This window comes from Camelus ferus, chromosome 4 (genome assembly GCF_009834535.1).
Source record: "Camelus ferus isolate YT-003-E chromosome 4, BCGSAC_Cfer_1.0, whole genome shotgun sequence".
Classification (NCBI taxonomy): Eukaryota; Metazoa; Chordata; class Mammalia; order Artiodactyla; family Camelidae; genus Camelus; species Camelus ferus.
In genome coordinates, this window is record NC_045699.1 from 3,442,148 (window position 1) to 3,460,917 (window position 18,770).

The 18,770-nt window shown below is 39.3% G+C and overlaps 2 protein-coding genes across 4 annotated transcripts in view; one reads left to right on the top strand and one right to left on the bottom strand.

Annotated features, from left to right (window-relative positions):
- Positions 1-18,770, top strand: part of CENPP (centromere protein P) — a 218,758-nt gene that overhangs the window by 126,149 nt on the left and 73,839 nt on the right. The gene's annotated exons all lie outside the window — the stretch shown is intronic.
- The window catches only part of ECM2 (extracellular matrix protein 2), a 37,051-nt gene continuing 29,804 nt past the window's right edge, over positions 11,524-18,770 (bottom strand). For all 3 annotated transcript variants that reach the window (XM_032477405.1, XM_006190003.3, XM_006190004.3), the window contains 3 exons: positions 17,644-17,783; positions 15,917-16,243; positions 11,524-12,689 (listed from right to left, as the gene is read on the bottom strand). In XM_032477405.1, the coding sequence (XP_032333296.1) occupies positions 12,524-12,689; positions 15,917-16,243; positions 17,644-17,783 (633 nt within the window). In that variant the 3' untranslated portion in view covers positions 11,524-12,523. The remainder of the gene's footprint in view (positions 12,690-15,916; positions 16,244-17,643; positions 17,784-18,770) is intronic.

Genomic DNA, 18,770 nt, shown 5'->3' on the forward strand with positions numbered 1-18,770 from the left:
TTTTGTTTTGTAACTTTTAACTGAAGTATATATTACAAAGAATAAACACATCATAATGGTACAGTTCAATTAATTTTTATAAACTGACCTTACCAAGAAATCCGAGCACTCCCAGACCCCTCTGAGAATCACTCTCTCTGATTCAGAGGCTGCTGCTGCCTGACTTCAAACACCATAGCTTGTTTCCTGAACTGTATGTAAGTGGGTCGTACAGGGCATTCTCCTTTGAGTCTGGCTTTCTTCATTCAACATTACGTTTTTTGAGTTCCATCTAGGTCACTGTGGTTAGCAGTAGTTTGTTCATTCTCATTGCAAGCATACCTTATTGCATTGCGCTTTGCTTTATTGCATTTTGCAGATACTGTGTTTTTTACAAATTGAAGGTTTGTGGCAACCCTATGTCCAGCAAATATATTGGTGCCATTTTTTCCACAGCATTTGCTTACCTCATATCTCTGTGTCACAATTTGGTAATTTTTGCAATATTTCAGACTTTTCCGTCGTCATTATATTATAGTGGTCTGTGATCAGTGGTCTTTGATCACCGCGACTTGCTGAAGGCTCAGATGATGGTTAGCAGGTTTTAGCAATAAAGTATTTTTTAATTTAGGTACGTTCATTTTTTAAAGATATAATGTTATTGCACACTTAATAGACTACAGTATAGTGTAAACATAACTTTTATATGCCCTGGGGAACCAATAAATGTAACTCACTTTATTGAAATTTGCTTTATCACAGTGGTCTGGAACCAAACCTGCGGTGTCTCCAAGGCAGGTCTGTATTATGTGATATTCTGTTGTATGAATATGCCAGACATTATATATTATATATGTAACACATTTATACATAAAGTATATATTCAACTGGGTTAGTTTCCATTTGTAGTGCAGCTGTGAACTTTTGTGCATTCCTCAGTCTGTCATTTGAGGCTCACGTGTGTGTGGTTTCGTCAGGTGGAATTACTCTGTATGTAAGAATTACGACGTTTCAACTTATCTTGAAAAGTAAAGCCTTTCCAGAGCACAGCTTCTGTTTTTCCATGGCACCCCTTGGCTGGGGCTGAGTGGCAGCACCTCCTCTCAGGGAGACCTATGCGTCCCACTCTACCTCTGCCTACGCTCACACAATGTCACTCTCCCAGCCTCCCGTCATCCCTCCTCAGTCATGGCATCTGCCTCGCCGTGACCCTGTTCTAGGCAGGATTCTGCCACCTTATCCAAGGAGGCACCTCCTGTGAGACTGTTTTCCTAAAGATGTGTTGCAGCCTCTCTCTTCTCCCGACTTCTGAGCCCCGAGCTTGTCTCCCTCCAGCATGGTGATGTGATCTTTGGTCCATGGGCTTAGGGAAGGAAATAGACACTGGAATACAGTGCCAGGAGGCAGGTGGTCTTTTTGGCTTATTTACTCTGTTCTACAGACATTGTGACTAGAAGTACAGCCCAGAGTCCCTCCCACGGCCCTGGAGCTGCAGGTGGCAAGCTTTACCCCAACTGCAGAGATGGCCCAGTGTGCGTGGACACACCATTTGGAAAGAAACTAGGGGTTTTTTTCTCCACACCTCTGCTGGTTGTCATTCGAGACACAGCAGTGTACACCTCCTCTTCCCTAAAGTATTATGAGGAGAAAATCTTCTGTTTTGGGTTCCTATAAGGGTCCTATGAAGTGGAACTAATTCATTTCTACATATATGTTTGGTTTTCATTGTTTGGATTTTGCCTCATCAGGCTTTGGTCCAAATATCGGAGAATTTGTGTTGCTGTACAAACAATGTCTTTAAGAATCATGAATAATCTGCGCATTATTATGTTGTAAACAAGATGATAAATTACAAAGTTGGAAAATACTTGCTCTGCTGACACTTTGTGAACAGAAATGTTGATTGCCATAAAAGGAATGTCAACACAAATTTCTTGCATGGTCCAATATATTCCGATGGTGGTGAAAATAAAAGTAAATTGTTTAAGCCAAGCTCACATATAATTTCTAAGACCCTTTCCTCACCTTCTGCTAATGTAGAAATGGAGAATAGCGGTCAAAGTCCAAGCAAATGAATACTGGAAAGGCCCTTAGAAATCATCTCAGGCAAATTGAGAATCCAATGTGTGAGGAGTAGGGGTGACTGTGGCCACATGTAACACTTTTCCGAGCTCAGTTATCCTCAGGACGATTGAGTTTTATAATGTTTGTCAGCCACTATCTAGTATTTCCTCCCCTCTTTATCTTAACCTCCTGAGTGCATTGGAATGAATTGTGTAAACAGGCTCTCATAGTAGTAGTTACAAGGAATCTGTCCACCCTTTTATTCAGAGAATGGTGTTAAGTGCTGTGGGAAAAAAACAAGATGGGGTGGGGGGTTGTTGGGGAAGCCCTGAGGGATGTGACAGGATGTGCCTCGCAAATACCTAGTTTAGGAATGTTATAAGGAGGGGTGGGGTTGAGGAGGATATAGGTCAGTGGTACAGTGCATGCCTAACATGCGCGAGGTCCTAGGTGCAATTGCCAGCAACCTCCATTAAATAAATAAATACCCAATCATTCCCCCCCTAAAAACAAACAAAAATAAATAAAATAAAAATTTAAAAATACAGTTAAGAAAAGAATGTTCTACGCCATCAAATCCTAGGATGTAAATAAGGTATGCTCTTTATGCATAACAGAAATTGTATGTAGTAGACATTCAGTCTCCTGAAAGGAGTGAATTCATGGATTTAATATGATTCTATGGTTTGTTTTGAATGTTCAGGCGTCCCTTATAGCGAACTGGGCTCCATGGTTTACAACGAATTGACTTCTTGCAGTAGGTCAACACTTACAAGCAGTATTCAACCCACAGAGTGTTTTGTTTGGAGCATTTGGTATTTTTAAAAACCAGGAAATTTTATACCGAAGTCCATAGTTACCATATCTTAAAAACTCAGTCTGACGAAGCCAGCCCTGAATTCCTGTGCAGCTCTAGCAATTGGCTGAGCTCAGTGCAGTGGCCTCTTTTAGACGGGCTTCTGGTCCCTGGTTCTCAGCAGCCCTTCTACACTCTGTGCTGGTGAAGACTCACTTCTGCAACTTGTAGGCTGAGCTCCTGTCATCATCCTGTTGGATGTTGCTCTGACAATGAATTAATGCCATAAATTGAGTTGAACTGATAAAAAATGTGAGTGTCAAATATTTTTAAGTAATGTCTCAAAAGTCAGTTTGCTTTCAGGAGTGGGTACGAGTAATGGTTTTGTTTTAAATAAATTTCCTAGCTCTTTCCACTGCGAAAGCCTAAAAACAGTGAGCACATCCAGCTTCCAGGTCTGTTTCTAAAAAACTATTTTTCATTAGAAGGAGCAAGGCTCCTGAGAGAAATGTCAAGTAAGAGGTCAGGGCCAAGGAATCTTCATAAGATGTGCCTGAAACATTTCATCGCACCAGCAGGCACAAAAGCACTCAGAGATAACTGTAGACTTGTGAACAGAACGTAGAAGCGCGGGTGAAGGCATAAGAATAAGGAAGGCAGTGGATTGTAACACATCAAATGCAAAATTCTTTTCATAATAACAGAGGAAGGGGGGTCAAAAAGGTCACAGCTTTTTCTATAGAGGAATGCCAACTAATGAGTACAGAATGAATCACAGAGTTAGAAAATTGCCACTGTGAAACCTCCAACGTAGTCACTGATTCAGGCAGAGATAATCAGTGGGAACTAAAAACACTAAGTGAAAGGTTTTTGGATGGCAAGATTTTACACAGACCTAAATAAAGTCTTACCTTTGGGGAATATTTCTTAATTACAAGGAGATGAAGATACCACCTTAACCAAATGTCTCAGCATCACAAATAATGGGCCAGCCCGACATTTTGTGCTTCCTAACAGGATGCAAAAGGCGAACACGACACCACCTGTATAGGATGCTTGCCAAAAAGATTTTACCGAAATCTAATCGTGAGGAAACAATCAGACAAACGCATATTGGGGGGCGTTCTACAAAATAGCTGGCTTGGACCCTTCAAAAACGGAAGGAGTGAAACATAAGCAGAGAATTGCTACTCTAGATTATAGAGTAAGGGGTCAGAATGTGAACTCTGATTAGATCTTGAGCTGCGTAGTACACACACCACACACACAGCAATGTAGGACATTGTTGGCACACTTGGGGAAATCTGAATATGGACGGTATGTTAGTTGATACTGAATCAGTGTTAAATTTCATGGGTTTGATAATGTGAGAGAAGGTAATCACCGTGTCCTGGTTATGTAAGAAATTGTCATGTTCTTAGAGACCCAACTTAATGTGCAGAAGGTCCAGCCCCTGTGCCCCATAAATACATATATATTTGTATATATGTATAGATAGGGATATAGAAAGAGAAAAAAAGATAAAATGAAGGTGACAAAGTATTAAGCGGTGAATGTAGGTGAGGAATATACAGATGTTTGTTGTATTCCTTCACCTTTTCTATGGCCTTAAAAATATTGCTAAATAAATGGGGGGAGTAACTGCTAAATAGTTGTGGGAAATAATGCAATTTCCCTTAAATTAATTTTAACTCTTTGATTTTTCCTTAATTCTAGTGAAATATTAACATGCACAGTTTATTTTTAGTTAAAAGGTGTTTACCTACATAGGGGTTCTTGGCTAGAATACTTGAATCCTTAGAGGATTGGGGATGCGTTTTATGAGTCTTTTGATACTTTCGGAGTGTTTGTATATACATATTTTTTCTGCATAGAAGGTCCATCATAGCTTTCATCATATCCTCAGAGGGGTCCATTCTTCAAGTAGTCAGGAACTACTGACCTGGAGTAGATTGACAATTTACAATGCATTCTTTATGTATCACAATACTAGTCAGCATTTCAGACAGTTTGTGAATAAATTTGGTAATTGTGAATGTAATTCTCAACTTACATGAAACAAATGAACCTTCAGCAGATTCTAATTTATAAAAAGATTTGCTTGTATCAGCTGATAGTTTAATGTAAGTTTATTTGACCACAGAGATTCTGTTACTTAGAAACACACCATGACATTCTAATAACATGATGTATTCCTTTTCTTTTCCAAACTAGTATGTGTTTAGTGCAGTCACATGTTATTTTTAATATAGTCTGCTTTCCCTTGTGTGGACTCACATTCTTCACATTTGTGCAAAGGAAAAATACCTCACACTGTAAGGTTTTTTTTTTAATCCATTTTCATGTGAAAAGAGAAATAGTGTCAAAGAAGAAATGTCATGCCCTTATTTTTCACTTGTGTAATCACTCAGTCTCTATTAATCTAGTTAGAAACATTTACCTTTTTGCAAATAACAATGTGTGACAGACCAAATTCCAGCGTGACCTGGAGTTTCAACCGTTCTTGTTCAGCAAAGACATGTGAGTAATGTATTAGAATATGCCAGAGCATTGTTTAAGACATAAAAGGATGAAATGTGTCCTAACACATGACTGCACTGTTTACAGTCTATTTTAGTTTCTCTGAAAATCTTTTACAAATGCCTCTGGATCTCTTGGAGTAGGTTTAATCAGAGCTGATGTGCACAAGGGTAGTAAATGAAATACATAACCTCCCCAGGAGAACCACTGCCCAGAACGTGCTGAGCCTGGCCAAGGCTTACACACGCTCTTACTCTGTCCCTGTGGACCCACTTGTGGGTTATCTTGAGGTAGGAATTCATCTGCAGGATAGGTTTATTGATGAAATATTCTTCTAGTTTGGTTGGCTATTTTAAACACAGTTTTTCTTTCTTTTTTTGGTGTTACAAAGTTAGAGTGAATCCCACTTGTAAGTCAGAATTACTTCCTATATTACTATATATTACTCTCCTATAATCACAATTTTTAAAAAAAATCTGCTTCTAAACTACTCCCATGTTTATGACAAGAAGTAGTTTAGCTTCTGAGTCCTGGTTTCACCCTGTATTTATAGAGCCCTTGGTCGAGCACGTTCTAGGCTGGCTGCACTCTGCTCTTTGTTGGGTGTGACCATGCAGTAACACAGCACAAAGGCCGCCGACACGGCTGCAGGGCCCTACTGGAGCTCAGCCGTCTGCAGAGAGCATTGGCTGGCTCCCGTCCTGCTGTAGTAGGCCCACTCCTTTTTCCATTGTATTTCACAATCTAAGCAATCAGTTTCCTTTAATAATTAATATCTACCATATTAAGAGACTTGGCAGCCTGGAGCAAGTCACTGAACCTTCCTACCTGCTGGTTTCCCAACACCCACCCATGTAGGAACGGACACTCATCTGACATCCACCCTGTGCCCGGTACCGTCTTGGGTACCGTCTTGTTTAACCGTCCCAGCAGCCTTGGGAGGCAGGTGTTGTTCTCCCCAGTTTCATGGGTGAAGAAACCGGAAATCCGTCTAAGTAATTTGGCCAAGTCCACAGTTAATAAGGATTCCAATTCAGACCCATGATACTCATTCTTGTTTCTTACTCAAAAGATGGACCTCACGTTTCATAGATGTCTAGGGTTTAAGGGCCCCTGGATTCATCTGGTATAGATTAGAGCTGGCCCGAAACTTCTATTTTCATAAATACTTTCAGTGCTTTTCAATTTTAAATTGGGTGAGGGTCTGAATTCATACTTAACTATGGACAGATGAATAGTGCATCAGCAATTTGTAAATACTTCTCTGATGAGGAAACCTTCCATTTTCTAAATAAGGGAAAGAGGTGGAATAGATATTACAGAGGATTCTACCCAGCCCTTTGAGGTTTCACTTAAACAGCAGAATTTGAGTATTTCATTCTTTTATGTCAGCATCTATGAACCTAGTAATTCATGTTGTGTAAATGATGGCTTTGGAAAACATCATCAATGTCACTGTTGTGGAGAAAAACCAGTTGATTACTATGTCTTACCAGTTGTCAAAGCATGACTTAATTGTTGACAAAATATACTCTGCTTTCTGATGTCCATGTTCGGAAATATTAATAAGAAAATTATTCCTTATTTTATGCCCCTATATAACTCTTTCTCACTTTTCCTTTAAAATTCCTTAAATTTAACAGATTTTGTTCTGTCTAGGAGTATTAATATCAAGTTTGGACAACTCATGAGCTGATCGTTTAGACTGAGTCAACCATCATTTTAGTACCTATTTTGTGCACAGAATGCAGGGATCCAAGAAATGAATTATCTTTTTTCTTCTAACTTCTACAATCTTTTTAGAAAAACAAGATACACTCCCTACCCATCTACTGCACAGCACCCCACATGCAAAGAAATTATCCCTACAGACCCAACTCATAATGCCAGAACTGTCTGCCGCAAGGTTTGGTGGAGCATGTGCTGAATGCTGAGGAGAGGGGGCACTTCCTGAGGGGCTGAGCTTCCAGGCATAGCTTGTCTGGTGCCTTGGAGGCTCCTTGAAGCAAGGTCACATGGCTCAAGTCAGATTAAGACTTGCGGTGGTCTTGACTCCTTTTTCCCCCTTGAAATGGGGAACTGATGCACCTTAAGATTCGGCTCCCCTGCCCTTCTATTCACATGCCCCTCGGTGTGCATCCTTGGATTCACCTCCGGCTGAGTGCATTCCTATCTTTACCACTCCTCCCATCCTCCTGCCTGAACTCCACTGGGGACCCCCCTACCCCCTCCAATTTCAGTATATTCTCACCCAAACTGTCCCTTTTTCTCAGCTTCTCAGCAGCATCACTGAGACTCAGAGCACTTCTCCTTTTTGGCTCCTTTCTCTTCTTTGTGTCTCTTACATCACTCTCCATGAGGATTTCTTCTCTTCCCTTCCCTTTTCTTCCTTCTTTTTCTTTTTCTTCCTTCTTTTTCTTTTTCTTTTTCTTTCTTTCTTTCTTTCTTTCTTTCTTTCTTTCTTTCTTTCTTTCTTTCTTTCTTTCTTTCTTTCTTTCTTTCTTTCTTTCTTTCTTTCTTTCTTTCTTTCTTTCTTTCATCAGTTTATTTTACTTTTAATATATTCTCAGATGTTCATGGCTCATAATGTCCTTCTGAAATTGAGCCCCTCAGAAAACCACAAATGGTCACTAATCACATGGCAAGCTTGCCCTTGTATTTACTCTCCAGAGATGAAACTGTAGGGCTTTTTTTTTTTCTTTCTTTCTTTCAAAGTTTCTCTCATACCTATTCCTCTTTCTGCATTCCTCCTGTCACCTGTGCTGTGTGGGTCCCACTTACTCTGTTTCTAGATTATTACAGTGGTGGCCATTTTCCGTCCTGAAACCATTGCTTGCATGACATATTCCTCTCGTCAGAGTTTGTCAGTGATGCCTACATTTCTTATCACAGTAAGTCTGGTCTCCTCTTGTTGGTCTTCTAACCATCCCCAGGCCTCTTGTTTCCTGTGTAGTCTCTCCTTAAGTGGTGAGGCTCAGCTACGTCTGGCTCATGCCTCATTCAGTCAGTCATTCCCTCCCCTTCAGCCGATTCAAACTCCATTCTAAGGCCCAGCTCAACCCTCTTGATCTTTTCTCCTCCAAACTCAATGCTAATTATTTCCTATATTATGTACAAACAGGCTTCCTTTGTTAATCCTGATCTAAATTTGACAATCTAGGGAAGCTATTTTTGCCCACAGCACACAGCATTTTGTGTGCTTAACATAATGTGTGCCACGAGTGAAAATTTGGGATTTTATCCTTTAACTACATACCCATGAATTTAGGGCTTTAATTTCTACATACTTACCAAATGTAAAATTATCTTTAAACAAGCATTATAATTTATTAACACTTCTCAATGAATTTAAAAGTTCATATTACATAATATTGACAGTTACTGGAATGATCACATTCTTATATGGGAATGGGGTAGTCACCCTCCCTTGCTCTTAGTGCTGTCCGTGTGGACCAGAGGCAGACGTCAGCTACTATTGTGCATGTGTTTTCCCTGTTAATCAAAGCAGTCATCCGTGGGAATAGTTAACTTTAACTTCACAAGGCCAACTCCCAAGGGATGTGTATGGCGCCGTTTGACAATACAAGCCCAAGGAGATATTGCTGTATCTTCTTCGCCCCCTTGGCAGCACCTGCCACACCAGGTGCCCTGCACCCTCAGATTCAGAGGTGTGCCATACCTGCTCTCTGGTGTCCAGACTTTCTGCTTTTTGAACTTCATTCAGAAGATGCAGGTTAAGTCCAGACTCAGCCACATATTCCCTTTTGTTCCCTAGGATGCCCTCACCCCAGCATCTTGACCTGCCTGCTCTGTAGGGAGTCACAAGGTCGGGCAGAGAGGAAGATGTGAGCCCAGTGCGGGCATCCGGCAGCACTGCACCACGTTGTGCCCATCCTACAGAATATGCACTCGGCTGACTGCCTTCTAGGGTGTTTCAGGTCAGAGGTCAGCAGTCTTGGTGGCAGAGGTACTTAGAGCTGATCCCACCCCATGGTGCATGGAGCTGCAAACAAACAGACATACCAACTAAACTTCCTTGCTCCGGCATACCTAGAGGTTGACTGTGTCCAGGCAGCTGGAATCTGCGTACCTGAGAAGCATTCCTTCAGGCCAGGGCTCTCTAGCCAAGTACTCTGGGAGTTTAGGAAGAACTGGGAAGAGGATTAGGACCAGAGACTTTGGCTGAATATTCTTTGTGATTCTTAAAAGTTGCTGTGTGATAGATGTAGTACCTTGTCTATTGGTTTTAAGAAATAAGGGAGGTGGGGTAGGCGTGCAGGAACAGCGGCATCTAATCCTTTCTGATGGTAGCAAAGCTGCTTTGTCTGAATGGAGTGTGTGTATTTCCTCTTCAGGACACTTCCGCCCCAGGGCACCATGAACTCCTAATGAGCCGGGCCTCAAAACCACTAATGTGTTCCAAGCACATTGTTTTATAATTGAATCAAGTGATCCCAGAAAAGTAGAATGATTACATGATTAATCATTGGAGACCAAGATGGGCACCCGAAGTGTCCTGATTCCCCGTGTAATTATTTCCTTATGATTCTAGACTCTCTGTGTCTTTCACCAGATCGTATCTTTAGTGCTTTTTGAAACATTTTTATCTACAATAGGCCAAATCTCATATGTGCAAAGATGATACACCATTAATATTTTCACACAGTGGCTAGGCCAGGATTTCCTTAGTATACATATGAGTCAGTAATCACAGCATATTTCTGAAGCCAAACAGAATGCCTGTTTGTTTTAAACATTACGTATCATGAAGAAGGTTTGCTATAAGGACATTTATCGCTTTTTAAAAATGGAATTAAAACTTCTATCCAGAGCATGGTGAAATTTCAAAGCTAAACAAGTTCAGTGCTAGACATATTTTATATTTTAAATTATAAAATCAATAGAAGTAAAAGTGTCTTTTCATCCTAAGAACAAAGCTTCCATCAGTCATTCTGATTTTCAGCCTTTGTTGAGATTCTGGCAGGGCCTCCCTGAGTGTGTAGGAGGGTCTCATTGTGTGTCTGGGACTGGTGTATTCCATGTCTTCTTGCTACTCGTACTGCTTGCACACTCTTGAGAAACAGGATCTGGGAAGTACCCCAGGGTCCCAGCAGAGGGGCCTTAGGACCCCAGCATGCTTCATTGTATCAACACCCTGTTCTCCTGCCTTCATCACACTTCGCCTGTTGATTTGACTATTTTGATCTCCTGCTTATTGCCCCCACCATGCTATGCATTCCCAGAGAGCAGAGACTTCATTTGATCTGTTCATCCCTGGGTCTCTCTAGAACAGCATCTGGAACACATATGAATAAAGTAAGAAGAGAAATGAATGCAAGAGGGTTTCAGTATTCATCGGTGTTGTGCCAGGATGCTAACTCTGTTGACTCGCCTTATTCAGAGTCCCCTCTGACACTAATTTTGTTTACTGCTTAGGTGGCCTTAAACCATTTATGTCAATACATTTATATTCACATAGAATAATTGCACAAGTGTTCTTGTTAAACGAATGAATAACCATATCTTCTTGTTTTTATCTGTCTCGTTCATCCAACAGTGGCCAATTTAAATTAGTAATGCCCTACATTCCTAAACTGGTTATAAATCTCAACTTTTTGTTCTATAAGATTTTATCTCAGATCTTAGCTACCTGACTTAAGTCTTTGACCCTTGATTCTAACAGTCTTTATCATATTATTGTTCATTTTGTAATCTCAAGAGCCTAGATATTGAGAAAGGGGGCTTAGAAATAACATTAGCTCAAATGGGATAAACCAAACTTCTGTGTCTTTAAAGTTGCCCAGGAAATAATCAACTTTGGTTGAATATGCTGATTGGTATCAATTTTGTATGAAAGTTTGGTAATAATAAGTATACTCACCATGCACATCACACTTCTCAGATGCTTTTCATTCTTCTCTATTTCTCAAGACAGCCCTATAAAGTGGGGCTAGAAGGTTCTGAGGTTGGCGAGAGAACTATTAAAAGATTAAATAACTGAAGTTTGAAAAACTAGTGTAACCTGCTTAAGGAGGCCAAGACTAGAACTTAAGTTCCCAGTCTGGTGTATTTTCAAGATACAAAACTGAGAGTAACAAGAAAAGTCAACATAGTTTCCATATGTATCTTTTACAAATTATTTTAGAAATAGAGATAAAAGAGCATTACTTAATGAAAATTTTAATATATATGGTTTTGGTAGGATCTAGTACATAGTGATTAGCTTTCTGTTAAATTGAATTGAGTAAAAGGATACATTTGAGCAAATTAGGGCAAAGAAAACAGGTGCTAACAATGACTAGGGGAGCAAACATTTTCAAAAATGTATGCATTAGGTTTACATTTACAAGATTTAGTCCAAAATAATTAACTTATACTTTACACAAATTCTACTGCTTTCCATAAAATCTTTTGATCTTCAGCAAAGAATAATGAGGGTGATCTTAAAATACCGTTAAACCTTTTAGACTTACAGAAAAATTACAAAATCATATAGAATTCACATGTACCCTTCTCCCAGCTTCCCCTAATCTTAATAACTACACACTTAACCACAGTACAGTTCTCAAAACCAGGAAGTTAACTTTATAGTGGTGTTTTTAATTCCACACATGTAATTAATGGAAGGAACTAAAGCTAAGCCAATAATTATGTTTATTTATACCACTAATTGTATCATAGTGTCTTACAGAAAATCAATAAATTATTGTTTTAACAGTAGAATAATAAACAGAGCACTAATTCATAAATTCCACCAATTTTTTTTGTTCCTGTCATTCGCTTCTTTGTCTTGAACCATAACATAGATTTCAAAAGGACTTAGGGAGTTCTTAACTAATAACAATACTCAGATCTGTTGTAAAGGACGTGCTTATTTTGTTCTAAATTCTTCTAGTCTAGCTCAGCAGTGCACACCATCCTATTCTCATGAGAAAACTTTGTAATGACATGGCTTCTTTCTAAAATGTGGAACTGAACCTTCACTGAAACTGCTATATGACTAAACCTTATAGATATGTTTTTGGTTGTTCTGTGGGTTAGCAAATCGGGTTGACTAACGTGATAGTGAGTATAACATGACATTATGTCTCTCTTATTGATGAGAAATGGCTACTGAAACAGATACATGAGTATAATTTATAAATGACAAAGAAAAATTTGGAATTACTTGATATTTTGTGGTTTAAGGACAATACTTGAATATGATCTTATGCATGAAAATGCATAGGATGATATTTCTCTTGTTTTAATATAGTTGTTTTCAAGATGAAGATGTTCCAGAGTTGACTCATCGTCTTCAGCATTGCAGATTTGTTCTGGAAGAATATTCCTAAGGGAAAATAGACACATACAAGTCACAAGTGATCCAAGTAGTACTCTACCTTCATAATTGAGGAGTTAAGTTTTACATTTGTTTAAAATACTTTTGTTTTTAAAATAAAGTTGGATCCTTTCCTTATTCACCAGAAAAAAAATTTCAAAAACATCAAAGATCTGCATGTGAAAAAATGAAGAAGAAACAGCAGAATAAAGCATGGTCATACCCTGAGAGTGGGGGAAAATCTTACTATTTATGCCTCAAAAACCAGAAGCACTAGAAGAAAAGATTAATAAATTGACTACAGTTTTTTTTTTTTTTTAATGCAGTTAGGAGACAAATTGCAAGCTAAAAGAGTGTTTGCAACATATATCACGGATAAAGGGCTACTATACAAAGACCTAAAAAGCTGGAAGGAGAGGGAAATGAAAAAAAGAGATACCTGGGTACCAGCTTAGAGAAGAGAAAATGAAATGACATGTAAACATAAAAAGATGCTTAATTTCTTCATAATAAGGAAAATATAAATTGAAATGATACTGGTACCACTCTCGTCAGATTTGCACCCCCCTCCAAAAAAAACCCATAAGTTCATTAACATGTTCTGGCGATGAGGCTGTGTAGGATCAAACATCACTGAAGAGAATTAAAAACAGTGCAGCCCCCTGGATAGGAATTTGGCAGTATCTAGCAAAATTACGTATGCATTTTATACTTTTCACCCAGCACTTCTAGGGATTTATCCCAAAGTTAGAGTGGAAAAAATACAAAATGACATTCGAACACAGTTACACGTTGTGGCATTATTTATAATATAAAAGAATAGAAACAGTCAAATGTCAGTCAGTAGGGAACAGGTTGAATAAATTGTCTCCATAGTGGAATACTATTCACTTGTAAAAAGGAATGAGGAAATTCTGTATATTACTGATATAGAGTGATATCCAGGATATACTGATAATTTTAAAAAGTAAAGAATAGAAAAAATATACACGAGAGAGGGAGAGAAAAATCCTTCTGTGTAATAATTCGTATAATAATTGTGAGGGGGTGGAGAATCTGAATGTGTGTATATGTATGTATGCTTATATTAAAAAAAATTGGGAGGATAAATGGAAAATTAATTTAAAAATTTAACCTATAGGGAAGGATGGAATATGGTATAAGGGACAGGCATAGCAAAGTAATATTAATTAAATAGTAAACAGCAATTCCTAAAAACCAAAACAAATTAAGTTGTTGACATATTGTTACAGAGAAAATCGCTGTATTTAAGTCATGCATCCTTCATGGAACATATTCTGAAGACAAATATAGCTACCAAAAATATTATAGACTAAATTAAACACTTTTGTTGTTTGTTGTAATATGGTATTATCATTTTGAAACTATTATTTATATACTATAAGATAATAAACAGAAGTTATTGCTGGGAGTCTAGATTTTCAGTGTAAGAAAAACAAGTTTAAAACAAAAGGACTTCTCTATAATGTTAAAACTGGGTTAGGAACATTGGTATGAACTCTTTCTTTACAAAATACGTGTTTTCTGGCAGTGCACTAAAAACCCTTGAAACAGTACATATTTGAAAGGAGCATGGCTGGTGCCCAGACTGGGGCCTCTGAATACTGCTCCCCAGTGAGACGAGCTAGGACTCTTTGGAAGAAGGCTGGCTTGGGTCTGTAGTGGGGAATATAAAAGTGAGCCATCCAGGAGGCCTCTCCGAGGACATAGGAGCCAGTTCAAAGGGCTGCCATTGGCCAAAGATGGAACAGTTTAAGAAAGATAATTGGCAATTGATTGAAACATTCTTAATATATAAAGTCATAAATTCATATTGGTTCTCCAGAGAAAAAGTCAAAAACAAAATAATAAAGCAAAAATATTTAGGCACCAACTTTTTTTCTTTTCCTGAGACAACAACTGTGAAAATTTTAATTTATTTTAGTCTTTTTTCATTCATGTTTAATGCATATATATTTTTTTTCCAGTTTTATAAAGATAAAATTGATGTAACATTGTATTAGTTTAAAGTGTGTACAACAGAATGATTCAATATATGTGTATATTGTTGAAATGAAGGCCACCATAAGTTTACTTAACATACATCACCTCACATAGTTACAAATTTGTAACCAACTTCTTACTCTGATGGGCAATTTAAAGGAAAAGAACTGAGCATTTATCCTACCTTTCAGAATAACAAAGTTGCCCTGTTTGATAAGCAAAAATTCTTTCCAGAGGACTTCCAGCTAACAAATGTGGAAAGAATGATGCAAATAGAAAGTCACCATTTGTTAACAGCTTCAGGCAACATCATCCGTGAGTGAAGAAATCATTGGTGCAGTGGAGGAGAAAGGTTGTAATGGAGGTTATCAGGCCATGACCTCCTTAATCCCACCAGAAGTGGGACAAACATTGTATGCCTGTCGATGCAGTGAAATAAGAAGTGTATAGCACGGCCTATGAAGTATTTTAGCCAAATAAGTTTGACTCTGAATCTTACAAAGCCTTCCCCACCCCCACCTCTTCCCCTCAAAACTCTTGACTCTGTGTTTTGGTTTTTAGGAGTTTATGTTTGGAATTTTAGAGATAAGTAGAAGAGGAAAAGGGGTGTAATCCTCAAGGGCAGGGCCTCAGAGCTCAGGGATCTGCCTCCCTCTTTGGCTGCACAAACAAAGCGTTCTAGATTAATTCTTGAGATATTCATACTTTCTAGGCAGAGGTGATGACTCAGTCGGCAGATGGAACACACACAGAAAAGTGTGTCCCCAGAAGTGAGGCTAGCTGAGTCTCAATAAATTTATTCAGAATTTTGTCTTCAGAATATCTAGATAGAAGCCATTTAAGTTTTAGCATATACTTAGCTTTTTTGCTCTAGTGATTAGATTGTTTGAAATTATATATGGAGTTAGGAACAGCACCATAGTCTACTGCCCTGAAGCCTCCCTTGGACAAGTCTTTTAAGGTTTTAGATATTATGTAATCATACTCTGCTTTTTCAGTTTTTGACTATGGAAGTTTGCAAACATACACAAAAGTAGAGAAAAATACAATGAATCCTTATGTACCTATGATCACCCAGCTTCAACAATCATTATCATTCACCAATCTCGTTTAATGCAACCTCTTGTCACTTTTTTTCCCCTTAAATTCCAGACATCATGTCATGGTTGTTCAGTCATCTGTTTTGTCACGCACAGCAATTTAAATGGATACTTGAAAAAGCCTGATTTTACCGTATCTTGTTGTTGTTCAATCTCAGAAAATGTAGTGCTTTCATTTCTTGTACCCCAGGTGGTATAGATTTTAATTCATTATGATCGAGAAACAGCTCTCGCAGAGAATGGTAAGCCCCGTAGAAGGAGACTTGGTCTATGCCGTCATCCACAAGTTTGTTGAATGACAAGTACAGGTATTCCAGGCCTGGCTCCATGTGGCCAAACACGTAGCCAGGGATACGCTCGATCTGGTTGCCGATGAGCACAAGGTGCAGCAGGGACTTGGGCAGATAGGAGGGGACATGGTAGAGCTTGTTGTAGGAGAGGTCAATCGACTCTAGATTTCTGCAGCAAAGAAAAGAGTAAACGTGGTGGGAACATCAGGGCAGTGACTCTTGGCTCCAGGTTTTGAGAGGCCAGTCAGGATGCTCGCCCATTCTCCCGCCAGCCCTCAGTGTGCAGTAATGACTCCCAGTGCAGATGTGGCTCTGTGTGGTCTGGCTGCGTGGCTGGTCACTTTTACCTGGGTACCACACAGCTGCTCGAGTTCCATTAGAGAGGAGCACCAGAGCTCAGAGAGAAAAACTCATATCCCGGGGTAATGGTGAGGCCCAAAGAGGTCCCCCAGATATCTGAATCAGAAGTCAAGTACACAAAATTTTTTTAAAAAATTAAAAAAATTTTGAAAAGAAAAAAAGAAATGAAGTCCACAGTCCTAGCTAACATCAAACTGCCTATCTCTAAAACCATCTCTGGTTCCAGCAAGGAAGTAGCCATGTTGAGGGTTTTTGCATTCTTGTACCACATTTGATCTGATGACTTGGGACCTGGGAGTCGGGATGAGAATGAGGGATCGAGAAAAGGTGGTTAATTGGCCAGAAGATCTGGGAAATGTGGTGAGCTGCCTGGCTTTTCTCAGAAGTCTCACCTGTGGCTTCTGCCCTCCGCATGAAGACTTTTCACCTGATGAAGACTCAGTTGCCCTGCCACTGCCACATTCTGCTGAACCTAATGGGCCCTCAAGGCCCCTTTTCATTTCTCTCTGTCCTGCTTCTGAAAGATGCTCGTCCCCACTGTGCCACTCAGATCACTCGTTCCCTTCCCACATGACTCCAGATCTGCTCTGGTGCACCTTCTGCCCAGGCTTGACCCGCTTCCCTCTCCGTCCTGATGAGAAAGGCCCCCCACACTTTCCCCTTCACTGAGGGCTACAGCCTGGGGCCATTGATTCCTCTCCAGAAAGATGGGCTCTGCTTTCTGCCTCTGCTATCAGGTCTACTTAGTAAGACTTGAGATAGAGAAATAGTTTGCAGGAATGAAGACAGTGTGGTATGGGACAGTGAAGCATAGTGGGTGCTTCGACCTAATGTTGAGGGAGGAGAAGGAAGAAGAGGGCAGCTCCCTTCCTTACGGTGGGTAGGGGATTGCCTTGGTTAAACTTCATGACTGCCTGGGGAGTCAGCAGAGCGTGAGCAGCACAGTGATCAGACGGCAGGCCCCGCTGCTTGCTCAGCACTTGGACGTGGTAGGATGTATACAGCAGCGGTGGCCATGGCCATGGCCATGGTAATATCAGTCATACCATGAATGGTTTGAACTCCATGCATGAAGCCAAGTTGTAGGTGAGGGGAGGTTCCCTAAGAAAGGATGCTGTCACCTCCTTCACTTGGCCATGTTCATACCCTGTTGGGTAATGGCAAAAGGAAGAAATCATCTAACAAAGTCAGATTGTACCATATACTTACTCTTGATTTATCCAGGCTAAAGGGGCAATTCTGTTTTCTTCAATTTTATTATAACGTAGTACAATGACATTGATTTTTCTGGTATGATTAAAACAAATTTCAGTTATTTCTTCAATTTGGTTATTTTCTAGGTATAGTTCCTATAATTAAGAGAGGAGACCATTATTTTTCTTCATACTAATTGGTAAATATACTTAATTTCACAGAGATTAAAATCAGCCCATTCTCACTAGTGTTATCTAGAGTCTGACTGTTCTTCCCAAGTGAGTTCAATCTTTTGTTGTCAGATTTTCTAACTAATTATTAAAATAAAACGTACTGTCATGGAAGTAAGTGGATTTTATTTAATTATTTTTCACCTTAAAATGATGCAAGACATAGGATACCATAATAATTATATAAAGCTTTCTAATTTACAAAACTTATTCACATAAGTTATTTCATTTGGGCTTCAAAACCCTCAAAAATGAGTAGAAATTAATCCCCCTTTAGCATTGGAGAAACTCAGGCCTGGAGAGATGGCAGAGTGTTTCCATGGTTACCCAGCTAACACATGAGTGAAACTCCTGCTGGCTGGGCCCAGCTCTAGTTCAGCCTGCTTCCTATCAGGCCATGCTGTCTGTAATTTTTGGGGGCTCACATTTTTTAGACTTGCTATTTTATAATTACTTTAATTAAAAGCTCATTAACAGCCTTTATTTAACATCTGGGTGAAGTTTGCTAGAAATACTAGTAAGTTTTCAACAGCTTTCTATCTTCAAGTTACATTCATTTGGCATTACAAGGGATTGCTCACTCAGGGATCTTGCTGGAGTTCAGAAGTAGCATCGGTATCTATATTCACAGCAACTTCCTATTCCTATTGTACTAATTTCCCCCTCTTTGTCATGTAATTTTGGTATTTGTTGGAAATGAGTGCAGTGTTCCTTTAGCTTTTGACTTGTACCTTCATACGTATTTAGGGGTGAAGTTTCTAAACTTGGTTGTGTGTTAGAATCACTTGTGAGCTTTTTAAAGTATAAATTCCAACCTAAATGAACTGTTAGAGCACACTCGTTCATACACTGAAACTGTAGCTAGGAAGCCATGCACCAGAAGGATTCAGAGCACATGAACCTGCATGGACG